This window comes from Seriola dumerili, unplaced genomic scaffold (assembly GCF_002260705.1).
Source record: "Seriola dumerili isolate Sdu_G_001 unplaced genomic scaffold, Sdu_1.0 BDQW01000807.1, whole genome shotgun sequence".
NCBI lineage: Eukaryota > Metazoa > Chordata > Actinopteri > Carangiformes > Carangidae > Seriola > Seriola dumerili.
Genome location: NW_019175062.1, coordinates 131,426 through 147,500, shown reverse-complemented (window position 1 = coordinate 147,500; position 16,075 = coordinate 131,426). Strand labels below are relative to the sequence as shown.

Here is a 16,075-nt window from a genome sequence, read left to right as displayed (position 1 = left end):
TGTCCCTCCCAGACACCTGTTGTTCTGCAGGGTGACTCTTGGTAAATCCTTTCTGCAGTTCAGCGCCATGAAGATGGCTCACTCGCCGCCGGGTCACCACTCGGTGACCGGCAGGCCGAGCGTCAACGGCCTCGCCCTCGCCGAGTACGTCATCTACAGAGGAGAGCAGGTCAGCAAGATTCAAAATCATTTAAATGTCTCCTGTCATACAAATACGGTTCATTAGATGTCTGACATTTTAGCTAAAGACATGATGAAGCTACATTTAATTCTGGTGACTGTAAATACAACATGTGAAAACATATATAATATAATCACCTTTGTCTTACCTGGTGGGCTTTTAATGTGAAACATCTGCAGGAAGTGTTGAGTTTAACTGACAGAAGCTTAACTGTGATGGAAAACAGGATCTCCTCCTTGTGGTTGTATCCCTCCGCTACTCAAACTAGTTACATTACATCCCTGTTTATCCAGAGTCATAGAAAATATGAACCATTTGTGTGAAATTTTGTCATAATTGCCCCTTAAGCAGTTCTCAAAATATTGCGTTCACAAGGCCAAAATCATGTTTTATGATGTCACTGTGACCTTGACCTTTGACCTTTGACCACCAAAATCTAATCAGTTCACCTTTGAGTCCTAGTTTGTGTTTGTGCTAAATTTCTATCAAGGCGTTACTGAGATATTGTGTCCAGGAGAATGAGACGGATGGACAACATGAAAACAAAATGGCCTCCAGCTCCGCCTCTCGCCAGCGCAGAGGAATAAAAATGTCAATGTAGAAGCAGCTGAAATCAGTTAATGAGTGAAAACAGTATTTCTGTTATAAAAGCAACTTTTATTTTTGATTTTTAAAAGCAAAGATATCTAAATATTGAAAACAACTCTTTAATTCTGTCTCAAACATTCGGAAACACTGGCATAATTTATGTTGATGGGCAGCCAGCGGGTTCAGTTTTGCTGTGAAGGGCAGAGAGTCGTTGTTGAAGTGGAGGGAGCATACGATTAGACATGTAATGTCTCCTGCTGTTCAGAAGAGGCTCTTCACCGTCCAGCATGAAAAGACATCCACTCAGGCAATCAGCGCTGCTATTAGTGTGTGAAATGATGTGCAGCTGATGGCTGGAGAGCAGCAGGACTGATGAAGATGAAGAGCGGCTGCTGTCATATTATCACATCCTTCATGTTTCCCTCCCGCTGCAGTGATGGTTCGTGTGCAGTTCTGACTGCTCGCTCTCAGCCTCCACGATTAGTTCTGCCACAAAACCATAACGACACAACTGGACACGAGTCTCAGAGACGAGCGGCTGACTCTCACGTCAAACTGTTCCACCCTTAAAGAAGCAGTTGTGTGTTCTGGGAAAATACACTTATTCACTGTTGTGCTGAGAGCTCGATATTCAGAGTGACGCCACAAGCAGCTGCAAGTTAGCTGACATTTATATATATATATATATATATATATATATATATATCATAAATATCTCATTTGTTGCCTGGCAACCAGCAGAGGATTCAGGAAGTTACTGCTCCCAACCAGCACATAAACCCCGCCTCCTCATTTTTACACTTTTGTTAATTTAATGGGTTTTTTTTTTTAGCATTTTTTTGTTCCTTGAGTTTTTGTTTCTTTTTTTGTTTGTTTTTTTACTTTTAAAATTTTTTTTCCCTTTATTTAAATTGGAAAATTTACAAACAATCAGACATAGGCCTATCAGCTCTTAAATAAAATTTACCATAAAGACGAAAAATACATAAATTTAAACTAGAATCACCTCCTCATGGTTGTCTGCCTCCTCCACTCAGACTAGTTTCAGTTTTTTTGTTTGTTTGTTTTTTCATCCTTTATTCTGGCCTAGGATATTAAAAGTTTTTGTTTTTATTCATTGATTAATTTAATTAATCTTTATTTCAATCTTTAAGTTCTAACATCACAGTTTCACCACGTTCTTTATTGTTACGGAGTGTCAGTGAACGCCTCTCTGCTGCCCACAGGCCTATCCAGAATACCTGATCACCTACGAGATCATGAGGCCGGACTCTCCTGCAGACGGATGAAGGAGGAGAACATGGAGCTCATCTCATCCCCTCTGCTGAGCCTCTGCTTCATTAACTGCATGCACGAAGAAAAAAAACTTTATTTATACAATGTATAAAACATGTAGGTTTTTATCAGATGCCTGTTTTTTTTCTATTGTTTGTTTTATGCACTTTATTAACTATGAGTTGTCTCATGATGTGACGTGATGTGACTGTTGATTTTGCTCCTTTTCTCACTCAAACTGTTTCGTCCAGTGATTTCAGGGTCCAGCTCGTTTAGAAAGGACGAGTCAGTTTCATCACATCAGTCGCACAAGGGTCACCATGAAAAACAAAAACAAAAACAAAAACAAAAACAAAAACAAAAACAAATGTAAGCCTCCAGAGGCCACAGACCTCCAAGGGCCCCAAAAGCTCTGGATTTACTTTACATTATATGGATCAACATAATCTGATTAATTACAAATTTTCACCACAGCAATATAATGTCAACGACAACCGGTCCATCTCATCGTCCTCTATAGTCGGTTATTCATTGAATTAAATGCGTCATTATTCCCTAAAGCTCAAGTTAACATATTCTTATTGTTATTTTTATCTGACCATCAGTCAAAACCCAGAAACTGTTGAGTTTATTATCACAGGTGCCAGTTAATTTTCAGTCAATTAATCAGCCAACCATCTCAGCTGTAGATCACTGCTTGGTTTCTATGTGTCTGGGGTAAATAATGAGACAGTGGGGTTAAATAGGGGTCCAACAACAAATTGTTTCCCTGGGGCCCCTCAGTCCAACCACATTCTCAATCCATACAACAGCACGTAACGTTTAAACTGATAATGTTTTTTAAGCCTCTTTGAAATATAGCGCAGACGCACTGATGTTTTGAACTTGACTCATCGTCCTCTCTCAAGGGCCAGCGCTTGCTCAGTCTCTCCTGACAAACATTTTTGAAAACAAGTCTTATGTGTTGCTTGGCAACATCTTAACGAGGTGAAGTATTGGTTTTATTCTATGAAGATGTTTGTGTATATTTATTTTTTGTACGAGCATGTAAGTTTATTAATATTTATAATGTGAAGAAAAAATGTCTCTTCGTTGGTTTTTGAGGCGTCTGAAGAACTGATTTTCTCTGACCAGTTCACTTCCTGTTTCCTGTATCAGCCTTAATGAAAATCAGTCTCTGATTGGCTAGCATTGTGATGATGATCAGTCCATGCTGCACCCAGACTGTGTCCACATCACAATCAATATCAATCAGTAATCAATGTTTCATATCAGGTTGTTGACATTAAAGGAGCTAAATGTGAGTTTTGCTGTTGCTACATGGTAAACGTTAGTATTAACAGCTGTTTATTTACCAGTCTGGTTCATCAACAAACTTCATTTCTTTACTCACCAACAACTGAGGTGGAAAGCATCCCTCTTGTTTTGTTAGCAAGTTAGCATGCTAACCAGCTAGCCCCACTTTCTGATACCGAGTCACTGTAGCATCCAGCCTGCCCTGAAGAAGTAGCTGCTCAGAGGATGTATTATAACCTCTTGTCTTGTAAACACAACAATGGCTGAAGCTCTCAGCAAAACTGGGAAGTTAACAGCTGTCAATGCTAACATTAGCTATGTAGCTATCGCAAAACTCTTAATTAGGCTACCTTCATCAATGCTAATGTGAAGTCATTTCGTAGCCGCTACTAAGAACTGCTCCAACAACAGCTGATCCCGGATTTGACCTAAACCTTTATATATAACTATAGTTACTGACAAACAATGAAAGATAAACTTAATGAAAAGGAATCAGATTTAGTAAAATACTAACGAACACCAACCCTGCTGATGTATGCAGCAATGCTGATTTTTAATTATTGTAACTGTCAATCTCGACCACATTTTCAGCCATTTTTGTGATAAATGTTTACTTCTGCTTTCTGGTCCTGAGACGTGACAGTGACTCAGAGGTCTGGAACCAGGCTAACTCAAACCTGGGTAAATCTAGGATAAAATGTGACATTAAGTAGCATCAGTTTTTCAAAATAATGCATCTGCATAGCAAGTATATCACCTATGAAGTCGGGTTTTGGTGTTATTATCAGTTCCTGTCCTTCTATACAATCATATAATGATAAAGCTCATACAGTTGAATGATAAGTTAAAGATCTGTCTGAGTCTGGGATCTTAAAAATACTATTCAACCATTACATCAATCACACATTTAGAAGTTAATTTGTCCATAACTCTACAGAGAAGTCCAGTATGGGTGCAGCTTGGTGTCTGAGACAAACCTGATTTAATCACCTGCCTTTAGTTTTCTTCAGTGGGACTGTTAAACCTACAGAGGAGGAAAAACAAAACCTGAATGTCGTGTGTGTAAATTTACTCTGACTGTTATGCTGTTGTGAGTTCTCCTGTCGTCTGTGATGTGACGTTAATGGGCCCTAATGCATGGTACTGTGGTGCTGTCTGACTTTGTGGCTCGCAGCAAACTGCTGGCTCCTCGTTTTCGCCTGTTTTAGAGCAGAACCAGCAGCTGAATGTGGAGAGTTTCATTCCAAAATGGGACCATGAATTAAAAAAAAAAAGGTGCTATAAGGTCTGAACTGTTCATATTTACAACCTTGAGCCTCTATGAGATAAATGAAAAATAAACTTCGCATCAGGATTTGTGGCGTTTTGCAAACAAATTCGACGTTTCACATGCGGAAAAGAGGAAAACATCCAACACATCCAGGTGCATTAGATGTTAGTGAACAGGGTGTGTGGAGGGAATGCAGCTTTTTCTTTCTAAATGTACCCTGTGTTAAATATATACACAAAGCTATTGGTGGCTTCTAATGTTCAAGATGCAGCAGCGTGCTAAGAGCTAGCTACCAGTGAAACGCACAGTAATAAATCATGGTTAAAAAGCTGTGGTGTGATATTCGATTCAGGTGGGTGAAACAGTCACTCTCCTCCCCCTCCCTCTGGTTTTCCTCAGTGTCTCAGCATCAGGATGTCGGTGGAGGTTGGACTCTTCTTCCTGCACAGTGATAGACACACAAAGAAATAAATGACTTCTTAATCACTCTGTCTGTGGGTTTCTATTTGTTTGTTTGACTGTAAATTCTATATCATTTCCTGTTTTATTTTAAAACCATTTTCCTCAGGTGTCTGTGGTTGATTTTACTTCCTGTCCCAGTGTTTTTGCCCAGCTTCTATGCTCACCAGGATTCCTGTCCTGTCAGCCATCTTGTCACCACATCAGCCTGTAACCCTGTTTTCTTCATTGAAATATCTTCACTGCAACAACCTGAACAAAGGTAGGCTCCTTTGTGTGTCTGCATTTGGGTCCAGAAACCTTTAAGCCAAAAACTGAAGTTCCTCCAATGACCACTAGAGTCTTGTTCATCAGATATGAAAACACTCTAAACGCTAAAAAAATATTACACTACTGAAAATATTTTTAAGGTAAACACAAGAAACTTGTGCTACAGAAAATGGACCAGACTCAGTGAATAGCTCCCTAAGCTTAACATCCTAAGTCCTATGATAAGTATTAATTTGGCTATACAGACTAATGAGCAGTGATAACTAACATGTCTTTGGGGTCATCAGGTGGGAACCTCCTTTCACCAGTGTTTCGTCTAGTTGGTCCCACGACACCTCCAGGAGGCTAGACAGTGATCACTGGCGTCCCAGAGTCACTCCCCTAATGCCAGCCATCACTGCTCCTCACACCACGACTATTTTCTCCTTTACCTTGCCTATGCTACCACAAACAACATCATCAACTAGGACAAAACACACTAGCAGATTCAGCAAACAAACTCCCCTAACCAGTTGGAGAAAGTGGCGGCCATTTTGAATGAGGGAGGTAGAGTCAAGGAGAGATGCCTTTTTTAAGCTAAACTCTCCCCCGCCGGATTAGGCTGTGCTCTACCTCCCCCTACTCCCCCACTCTCCAATAATAATAAAAAAAACAAAACATAATATATCTTTGTTCAGATCAGTGAAAGAAGTCTTCTGGATGATTTGACAGCAGCAGGTGTGAGGTGTAGTTTAGATAATTCTGGAGAAATCACAGAGTCTTTGTTGATGTTGTTGAGCTGTGACACAAAGTGTCTCCACTCACACGTCACGTGTGAGTGGCGTGTGTCACAGCTCAACAGCATCATACACTAACTGCCTGTGTGTGGTTTCTGACAGTCTCCTGATGTCTTGATGGCTGCAGCAGACCTGTCAGTCAGAGTGACAGCAGTACAGATACAGATGTCAACATCAGTCAGTCCACACTGTCTGTGCTCGGCTCTACCAGCTCTGCTCTTGGAAACGGGAATTCTGGGAAACTCAATTTTTATCCCTCAGCACCGGCAACAGTCAGAGCCGGAGCCGTATTGTTTTTCAGGTTGTCCGTATATTCTTGTGGACATGATATCTCAGTAACACCATGGCACAAACATTCACCTGGACTCAAGAATGAACTGATTAGATTTTTTGGTGGTCAAAGGTCAAAGGTCAGGGTGGCCTCAGAAAACACTTTTTAGCCATTACTCAAGACTTCACAGCAATTATGAGAAAATTTCACACAAATGGAGGTGATTCTCATTTCAGAAGGCACTGATATATCCAATTTAGCTACTAGTAGGGAAGGGCCTTGAAAACCAAACAAATATGGCCACCATGACACATCCTAGAGATTAGAGATGCAGACTTGAGACTGAAAGGTCACCAGCTCAAATCCCTGTGGGTCATGGGTCAGGGGGAGTGACTGAACAGCACTTTGCTCCTCAACATCCACCCCTGAAGTGCCCCTGAAGCAGACACCTAACCCCCTCATTTATAGGACAAAGGGTTGGCTGTATTTGCTGTTTTATGATATTAGATGAAAAGTTAAAGTATGTTTCACTTATAAACCACAAATGTGAACCTGCTGGTGGAGCTGAAAAATCAGCAGGCTTGCACTATAATTCAACCATAAGGATTAATTTATGACGGCTGTTAAAAGTCAAAATCAGCTGCTCATTCATGAATTTTGGGTCAGAGGCCATCCACCAGGGTTCAGGTCAGAAAATCAGGTTTTTAAACAACTCTTCCTGTTTGCTGGAGAACTTTGTGTTTGAAGTCTTCATTTATCACAAAGAGACATGAATGAATAAGGACACTCTTTGTTTCATTGCAGGATTTTTCAATCAGAAAACCAATTACACTCCTGTCTGATCTCCATGTTGATGAGCAGCCGAACGCCGGCTGTCCTCCGGGACGTCTGGGACTTTCATCCACAGACACAGAGCGTCAGCAAAAAATCTGCTCAGGATTTCTGTTAGAATACGAGAATTAATTATTCACACTGCAAAAAATAAAAAATAAAACATAAGTGAGACATGAGCAAAGAGCAGAAAGCTGCAGTGTAAGTCGATGCAGTAAGATAAATTTTTTCATTAGCTCTACTTTTTGTCTTAACACCTGAACCCTCCTGAAATCTGATGTTGAACTGACCTCTGACCTAGTCCAAATCCCTTTGGTTCACTCCTTTCCTCCAGTTGTGTTTCTGACTGAGCAACATGTTTTAACACATTAAATCTAATTTTACGCTCTGATTAAGACCAGAGGGCGGCGAACTGGATGGAGCCGCTGCCTCAGTCTTTAAACTTTGACATTTCTTTGCAGGTTAATCTTTCTAATGTTTAGTCTGCTGGATTTTATATTAAAGTGGTCCAAACTCACAATGAGCAGCTTAAAAAAAAAAAAAAAATTCAAATGGATGCAGCAGAACCAGCACTTTATTCCACACTAACACATGGTGCCTATATTTCCAACAATGCAATTTGACCGAGGAATCTAAACTTGTCAAGGTGGGAGGTGGAAACTGACCATCCCTTATCCCTTTCAGTGATATTGCAGTTTAGATTTGTGTCCACACTCCAGCCAAGGTGGCAGTAATACACCTTAATACTGGATGTAAGCTTCCTTAAAAGTTCAGGTGTCTTATATGCTGGTGTCCCTCTTCCACTGAACAAGTGAAGATGTGCTATAGTGTGCCAGAAAAGACATCTAGTAAAAATGGATATGATGGAATAAAAAGGACAATATTTTAAACTAATCTACTATTTAAACTGTTCTTTTAAAACTAAAGAAGGCTTCCTGACTCTCTCCTGTTGCTTATCTATTTTATTTATATATACATATATTGTCTGATTTTCATTCCTTGCTATTCTTTTATTGTGAAGTTCTTTGTGCAGCCAAGAACGTTGCAATGTTCAACACACAACATTTTACAGTTAAATACTTTTTGCTCCACAAAATGTATCTGAGGGACAGAAATACAAAAATAAAGTTCATCACAGATGTTGTAGAAAAAAACAAGATAAAATAAAAGCAAGTTTAAAGACAAATGAGAATCCAGTGAATCAGATAAAAGATAAAGTTAAACAATAAAAAGTCAGAATAAAACATGACCTGGGTGCCCCCTCTCTCTCTCTCTCTTTGATTGGGGCCTGATTGGGCTCCAGGTGTTGTTAATGAGTGTAATTAGAGCAGAGACAAGTTCAGGTGTCTTATATGTTGGTGTCACTCTTCCACTGAACAGGTCAACATGTGCCAGAAAAGACATCTAGTAAAAAATGGATGCAAGCAATGCTGAGTTAAAGTGAATATAAAGTTCAGAGCTTAAAGGATACACAAGACATTGGTGAGAGTTTACACAACTCAGTTGGTTATGAATTTTGGGTAAAGCAAGTCTTTTCAAACACATGAGGTTCATGTTTGACATTTAACTAGGAAAAGTCAGAATGCAAAAACTGCCATCTTTGAATCAGCACAGACCTGTTCATGTGCGGTACTGTGCCCTCATTACTTTCCACATTGAGCCATGTTGCTCAGTTGCAACTTTGGGCTCAAGTCATTTTGGTAAAGACTTTTTCCCAGACCATCAAAATTAGGTCTGACCTAACACTGCAGACCTGTTTCAAAGACTTGAAACTGACCAGTGAGGGTTTATAAAAAATTAAGTCTGACATGTAACAGAAGGGCTAGCCCTGTGAGCATTGAGAATCAAATGAGTACAGCACAGAGTAATGTGGTGTGAAGTCAAGCAGCAGAATTTAACAAGCTTCAGTCAAGATGACAGGAGCAAAGTCAAAGCTCAACCAGAAAGTTAATTGTAAGTTGTTTTTGTTTTTTTTATTGAACACTTTTCAAAACAATTATCCACATGTGGAACTGGTTTGACCAGACTCAGGATCTGTCCCAAGAGTTAACCTGCAAGACAAGGAGAAGGGATAATGTTAACATAATGAAACCATTTAAAGTAGCTCAGACTTCAGTTTGAGTTTTACCTCTGTAGGCTTTAACCCCTTTGGACCGGGTCATTGGTGGAAGCTTGCTTGGAGCCTTGGTCTCAGGTGGTGGAAGGTACTCTGGGGAGTATTTCATGTGGGAGAGGAATACGTTTGCTTGCTGGTAGCCATCTCTGGACTGGATGATGTAGGATGAAGGTGGCAGAGGGGATGTCTCACTCTGGGTCTCTGGTGCTGCAGCAGCATTTGCGTCCAGGGCACTCCAGTCTGGGAAAGGACGAGATGCCATCTGGGCATCCGGGAAGGGGAACGAGATGTAGGCTTCCCCTGCAGGCCGCACATCCCTCAAAGGTAAGCCTGCACTGGAATGGCTTCCATAAGGCATAGGGACGTCACCAATCCTGAGGGCCAGGGAGCTTGCACTGGAATGGCTTCCATAAGGCATAGGGCCATCACCGATCCTGAGGGCCGGAGAGCTTGCACTGGAACGGCTTCTGTAAGTCAGAGGGCTGGCACCCTTGGAATGGCTTCCATAAGGCATACGGCCATCACCGATCCTGAGGGCCGGAGAGCTTGCACTGGAACGGCTTCCATAAGGCATAGGGCCATCTCCGATCCTGAGGGCCGGAGCCTTAGCGTAACTACCCAGGTTACCAACAGTGCCAGAACCAGGCTGGGGCTGCACAGGGGAGACAGGAGCAAACACAGGAGGGCTGGCGTAGCCTGCACCCTCAGAAGGGACTCCAGGAGCCTTGGCGGAGCCGTCAGAGCTGGAATCATGAGGCCTGATGAATGTGTTCTGCACATAACTCAGTGGAGAGGACACCACACTGGGAGCAGCAAATCTGGCTGGAGAGCTAGGCTGTTGGGCCGGGGCTTCAGGCTCCGGCCTGAGCATCTGGGGAAGAAATGAACCTCCAGAAGGAAAGTTTGATGATCCAGAACTGCCACTGGGGCTCGCGATAGCTGCGTAGGGATATTTGTAGTCTGGACAAGACAGAGTCAGGAATAAGCTTTGGCTTGGGAGCAAACTTGTAGTCATGAAACACTAAAAAGGAGTAGCAATTAATGGTTTAACAGAATTTTGATTTTCTAAAGTCAGAACTCAATTAAGTTTGTAGCAGTTTAACATTAATGAGGATCAGGAACTATGGAAGCAGAGGAAGTTTTCACTCATGAAACCACCTGAAAACTCAAGAGTAAGAATGTGTTGCGTGTTAGCTAGTTACATTTTTTAAAACATGACCATGAAACTTAGTTACATTTTTTCTTGTGCATTGCTTGAGGTCCTAAAGCTTAAAAAAAAAAAAAGGGTTATAAAATGAAGAATTGAATTACCTCCTTTTGTTGCAGGAAAACCAGCAGCAATGCTCTAACAGCAGACAGATCCAAGAAACCCTGAAACAGTGAGATAAAGTAACTGCTGATCCTAAATTTAGCTTTGAGCTGGAACTCAATGATTGTTAGGAAAGAATTTATAAAAAAAAATATTCAAACTTGCTTAAAGTGAGGCCCAGCCATCATGTTTGACTGTAAACCACAGTTGCACTCACATGTCCCTCAGCAGCCTGGTGAAGGGGGAAGAATTGAAGGTCTGGTCTGCCAGCTGAGTGGAAGTCTGCTTCGGTTTTATACTAGGAGCTCCTCAAGGTCCTGCTCTAATTACAACTCATTTAACACACCTGGAGCCCAATCAGCCGCCAATCAAAGAGAGTAAAGAGACACACGAGACACAGCACAGAGACAGAGCATCAAGATCAAATGTTTTATTCTGACACTACTTATTCATCTGGATTCTCATTGTCTTTACTTGCTTTTATTTTATGTTTTCTACAACATCTGTGATGAACTTTATTTTTGTATTTTGTTCTCAGATAAAAATTTTGGGGAGCAAAAGTATTATAGCCTGTAAAGTGCTGTGAACATTGCAAGACATTCTTGGCTGCAAAGGAACTTCTACATGAAAAGAATTCAGGAACAGAATGAAAACTGAGAAAAAATACCAGAAAAAGAAAAAAAAAAAAGCAGAGTCAAAGCCTTTAGTTTCAAACAGTTTAAATAGATTAGTTTAATATTGTACTTTATTCCATGTGAACTTTGGGCTCAAGTCATTTTGCTAAGATTTTTTTCCCCCCAGACCATCAAAATTAGGACTGACACCTAACACTGCAGACCTGTTTCAAAGACTTGAAACTGACCAGTGAGGGTTTTATCAAATTTAAAAAAAAAAAAAAAAAAAATAAGTCTGACATGTAACAGAAGGGCAAGCTCTGTGAGCATTGATAAAAATCAGTACAGCACAGAGTAATGTGGAGTGAAGTCAAGCAGCAGAAGTTAACAAGCTTCAGTCAGGATGACAGGAGTAAAGTCAAAGCTCAACCAGAAAGTTAATGTAAGGTTTTTTTATTGAACACTTTTCAAAACAATCATCCACATGTGGAACTGGTTTGACCAGACTCAGGATCTGTCCCAAGAGTTAACCTGCAAGACAAGGAGAAGGGATAATGTTAACATAATGAAACCATTTAAAGTAGCTCAGACTTCAGTTTGAGTTTTACCTCTGTAGGCTTTAACCCCTTTGGACCGGGTCATTGGTGGAAGCTTGCTTGGAGCCTTGGTCTCAGGTGGTGGAAGGTACTCTGGGGAGTATTTCATGTGGGAGAGGAATACGTTTGCTTGCTGGTAGCCATCTCTGGACTGGATGATGTAGGATGAAGGTGGCAGAGGGGATGTCTCACTCTGGGAGTCTGGTGCTGCAGCATTTGTGTCCAAGGCACTCCAGTCTGGGAAAGGACGAGATGCCATCTGGGCATCCGGGAAGGGGAACGAGATGTAGGCTTCCCCTGCAGGCTGCACATCCCTCAAAGGTAAGCCTGCACTGGAATGGCTTCCATAAGGCATAGGGCCATCACCAATCCTGAGGGCCGGAGAGCTTGCACTGGAACGGCTTCCGTAAGCCATAGGGCTGGCACCCTTGGAATGGCTTCCATAAGGCATAGGGCCATCACCAATCCTGAGGGCCGGAGAGCTTGCACTGGAATGGCTTCCATAAGGCATAGGGCCATCACCGATCCTGAGGGCCGGAGAGCTTGCACTGGAACGGCTTCCATAAGCCAGAGGGCTGGCACCCTTGGAATGGCTTCCATAAGGCATAGGGCCAGCACCGAACCTGAGGGCCGGAGAGCTTGCACTGGAACGGCTTCCGTAAGCCAGAGGGCTGGCACCCTTGGAATGGCTTCCATAAGGCATAGGGCCATCACCGATCCTGAGGGCCGGAGAGCTTGCACTGGAACGGCTTCCATAAGGCATAGGGCCACCACCGATCCTGAGGGCCGGAGCCTTAGCGTAACTACCCAGGTTACCAACAGTGCCAGAACCAGGCTGGGGCTGCACAGGGGAGACAGGAGCAAACACAGGAGGGCTGGCGTAGCCTGCACCCTCAGAAGGGACTCCAGGAGCCTTGGCGGAGCCGTCAGAGCTGGAATCATGAGGCCTGATGAATGTGTTCTGCACATAACTCAGTGGAGAGGACACCACACTGGGAGCAGCAAATCTGGCTGGAGAGCTAGGCTGTTGGGCCGGGGCTTCAGGCTCCGGCCTGAGCATCTGGGGAAGAAATGAACCTCCAGAAGGAAAGTTTGATGATCCAGAACTGCCACTGGGGCTCGCGATAGCTGCGTAGGGATATTTGTAGTCTGGACAAGACAGAGTCAGGAATAAGCTTTGGCTTGGGAGCAAACTTGTAGTCATGAAACACTAAAAAGGAGTAGCAATTAATGGTTTAACAGAATTTTGATTTTCTAAAGTCAGAACTCAATTAAGTTTGTAGCAGTTTAACATTAATGAGGATCAGGAACTATGGAAGCAGAGGAAGTTTTCACTCATGAAACCACCTGAAAACTCAAGAGTAAATGTGTTGCGTGTTAGCTAGTTACATTTTTAAAACATGACCATGAAACTTAGTTACATTTGTTCTTGTGCATTTGCTTTGAGGTCCTTAAAGCTTAAAAAAAGCAAAAAGGGTATAAAATGAAGAATTGAAGTTACCTCCTTTTGTTGCAGGAAAACCAGCAGCAATGCTTAACAGCAGACAGATCCAAGAAACCCTGAAACAGTGAGATAAAGTTACTGCTGATCCTAAATGTTAGATTGTGCTGGAACTTCAATGATTGTTAGGAAAAGTTTATAAAATAATATATATATTCAACTTACCTTAAAGTGAGGCCCAGCATCATGTTTGACTGTAACACCACAGTTGCACTTCAGCAGTTTGTCCTCAGCAGCCTGGTGAAGGGGGAAGATTGAAGGTCTGGTCTGTCAGCTGAGTGGAGCTGCTCTGGTTTTATACTGGAGCTCCTCAGGGTCTCTGCTCTAATTACACTCATTAACAACACCTGGAGCCCAATCAGGCCCCAATCAAAGAGAGAAAGAGAGAGACAGAGAGAGAGACAGAGAGAGAGAGGTTGCATCAAGATCATCATGTTTTATTCTGACCTTTTATTGTGTTTAACTTTTTTATCTTTTATCTGAATCACTGGATTCTCATTTGTCTTTAAACTTGCTTTTATTTTATCTTGTTTTTTTTCTACAACATCTGTGATGAACTTTATTTTTGTATTTCTGTCCCTCAGATACATTTTGTGGAGCAAAAAGTATTTAACTGTAAAATGTTGTGTGTTGAACATTGCAACGTTCTTGGCTGCACAAAGAACTTCACAATAAAAGAGAAAAGCAAGGAATGAAATTCAGACAATATATGTATATATAAATAAAATAGATAAGCAACAGGAGAGAGTCAGGAAGCCTTCTTTAGTTTTAAAAGAACAGTTTAAATAGTAGATTAATTTAAAATATTGTACTTTTTATTCCATCACATTTCCCTGACAGTTTTATTTACTTTTCAAATTAAAATTAAAATTACAAATCAAAATGATAAACTTATACAATACAGGTGAACAACACACTGGATCCCAACATTTTAGCCTTGTGCTTCCTTGCAGATTCACTTGCAGAGTGTAGCTTGTCTTTGTCATGTTATAGATGTGTATGAGTTTGTTTGTGTTGTGATTTTTCATTTTCATTGTTTCACTCGTCACTGAAACAAAGAAGAAACAAAGAAAAACATCCTTGTAACTTGAATTCTTCCAAAAGACAAACATTTTCTGTTGGGGTAAGTGGAGCTGTGGTTCCTCGGGCGGCCATTTTTTTGAAAAAAGTTTTAATTTTCCCAGAATTCATTGTACCACAGTCTGGTTGAAGATAGTCAAGAACTAAACTGCGTTCTACAACGGATGAATTCAGACTCAGTCTATCTGAAGTCTGACTGTTATATCTATAGACACAGTCAAAGTTTGTCTTTGTGAAACCAGCTTCTGAACTATCAGGAGAATGTGCAGTAGGTATATGACACTTTCAAATGACACATTTCTTTGTATTATAAAATCCTGTAGCCCAATACTAAATAATTGAGCCCACAGGTCATCTCAAAGAGGGAAAATCTCTAGCGCTGCCTCTGACAGTCACATGACTCCTACTGTTGCCCTCCTGTGGAACTCATCAGGATGAACACTTGTGAAGACACACACTGCGCATCCCATAAAATCTGTATTAAATCACACACACAATGATTCTCCACCAGTAAATCTCCTGCTGACAGTCACACCGCTGCCTCGGTGTTTGAAGCTTTTGTTCCACTTGTAGCATCGCTGCTGCTGTGAGGTCGAAGGTCAGGGAGCAAAACAGACAACAAACACGAGAGCTGTTTCTAACACACACTCCACTTTCATCTCCGGGAAGAAGAAGGCTGGGATTGTGCTGCAGCCTCTTTCATTCGCTCTCTGAAGTCACTTCAGCTCAGTCTCATACAACATCGGCTTTTAAATGACGGACTGAGACACTGGAGAATAAACACTGCTGTTATCCTCTCGGTGATGTTCAAGTCGTCCTCAACATAAATCTCACCACACTGAGTCTGGAACATAAGACCATTCAACTTATGTTTGGTAAAAAAAAATTTCTGGCAAATACTTGCACCACACGTTGTTTTTCTTCTGGCTCATTTAAGGCCCGGTTTCTCAGGCCGAGGATCCAGGTAGATGTTGGGCCAGAAGTTTAATTTTTTTGCATCCCCATTTTGAAAATATGCAGACGAACATGTGGATGGAAACCGACTCTGTCTCCGCCTCCATCAAATGTCATCCTCTGTGGAACATGAATGTGTGCACAAACTTTCATAACAACCCATCCAGTGGTTGTTTAGATATTTCAGTCTGGACCAAAGTTGTTTGCTGACAGACCAACATTAGCATCCACAGAGCCATGAATGTTTGCTATTGTTCTCACGATTTGCGGACCTCCAACATGGTCGCTGGTCCTCTACAGTTTCCTAGCAACAGCTGGAGATGCAATTGGCGCTTCAGTTTGGCATTTGTTGAGTGGCACTGGCCAAGAACCAGCAGATGAAACCCGTGTGAAGAACCCTGGCGAGGAGCCCGAGGAGGGCTGCCTGAGATAATCCAGCAACCTTCAGCTGGACCACACTGAGACACTCACCACAGTCACTGTCAGACCTTTACAACACGATCCAGTCTCAATGGACTCAAACACTCAAACCAGCGCATCTGATCTGAGCCTCCGCGGACTCCACCGGAGCTGGACGAGCACTCAGATGGAAGCAGCCCGCAATTACCTGAAGGGCCAATTAAATACTGAAACTAATGATGTAATTGTTATTAATTATCCTTCCTTGTCCTATTGGCTGTCTTTAACA

The 16,075-nt window shown here is 41.8% G+C and overlaps 1 protein-coding gene across 1 annotated transcript in view; it reads left to right on the top strand.

The window, feature by feature from the left end:
- Nucleotides 1-2,221, top strand: part of LOC111237050 (tankyrase-2-like) — a 17,540-nt gene extending 15,319 nt beyond the window's left edge. Inside the window, exons 29-30 of the mRNA XM_022766008.1 lie at nucleotides 13-169; nucleotides 1,996-2,221. Of these exons, the coding sequence (XP_022621729.1) occupies nucleotides 13-169; nucleotides 1,996-2,058 (220 nt within the window). The 3' untranslated portion in view covers nucleotides 2,059-2,221. The remainder of the gene's footprint in view (nucleotides 1-12; nucleotides 170-1,995) is intronic.
- Nucleotides 2,222-16,075: the final 13,854 nt, after the last annotated feature.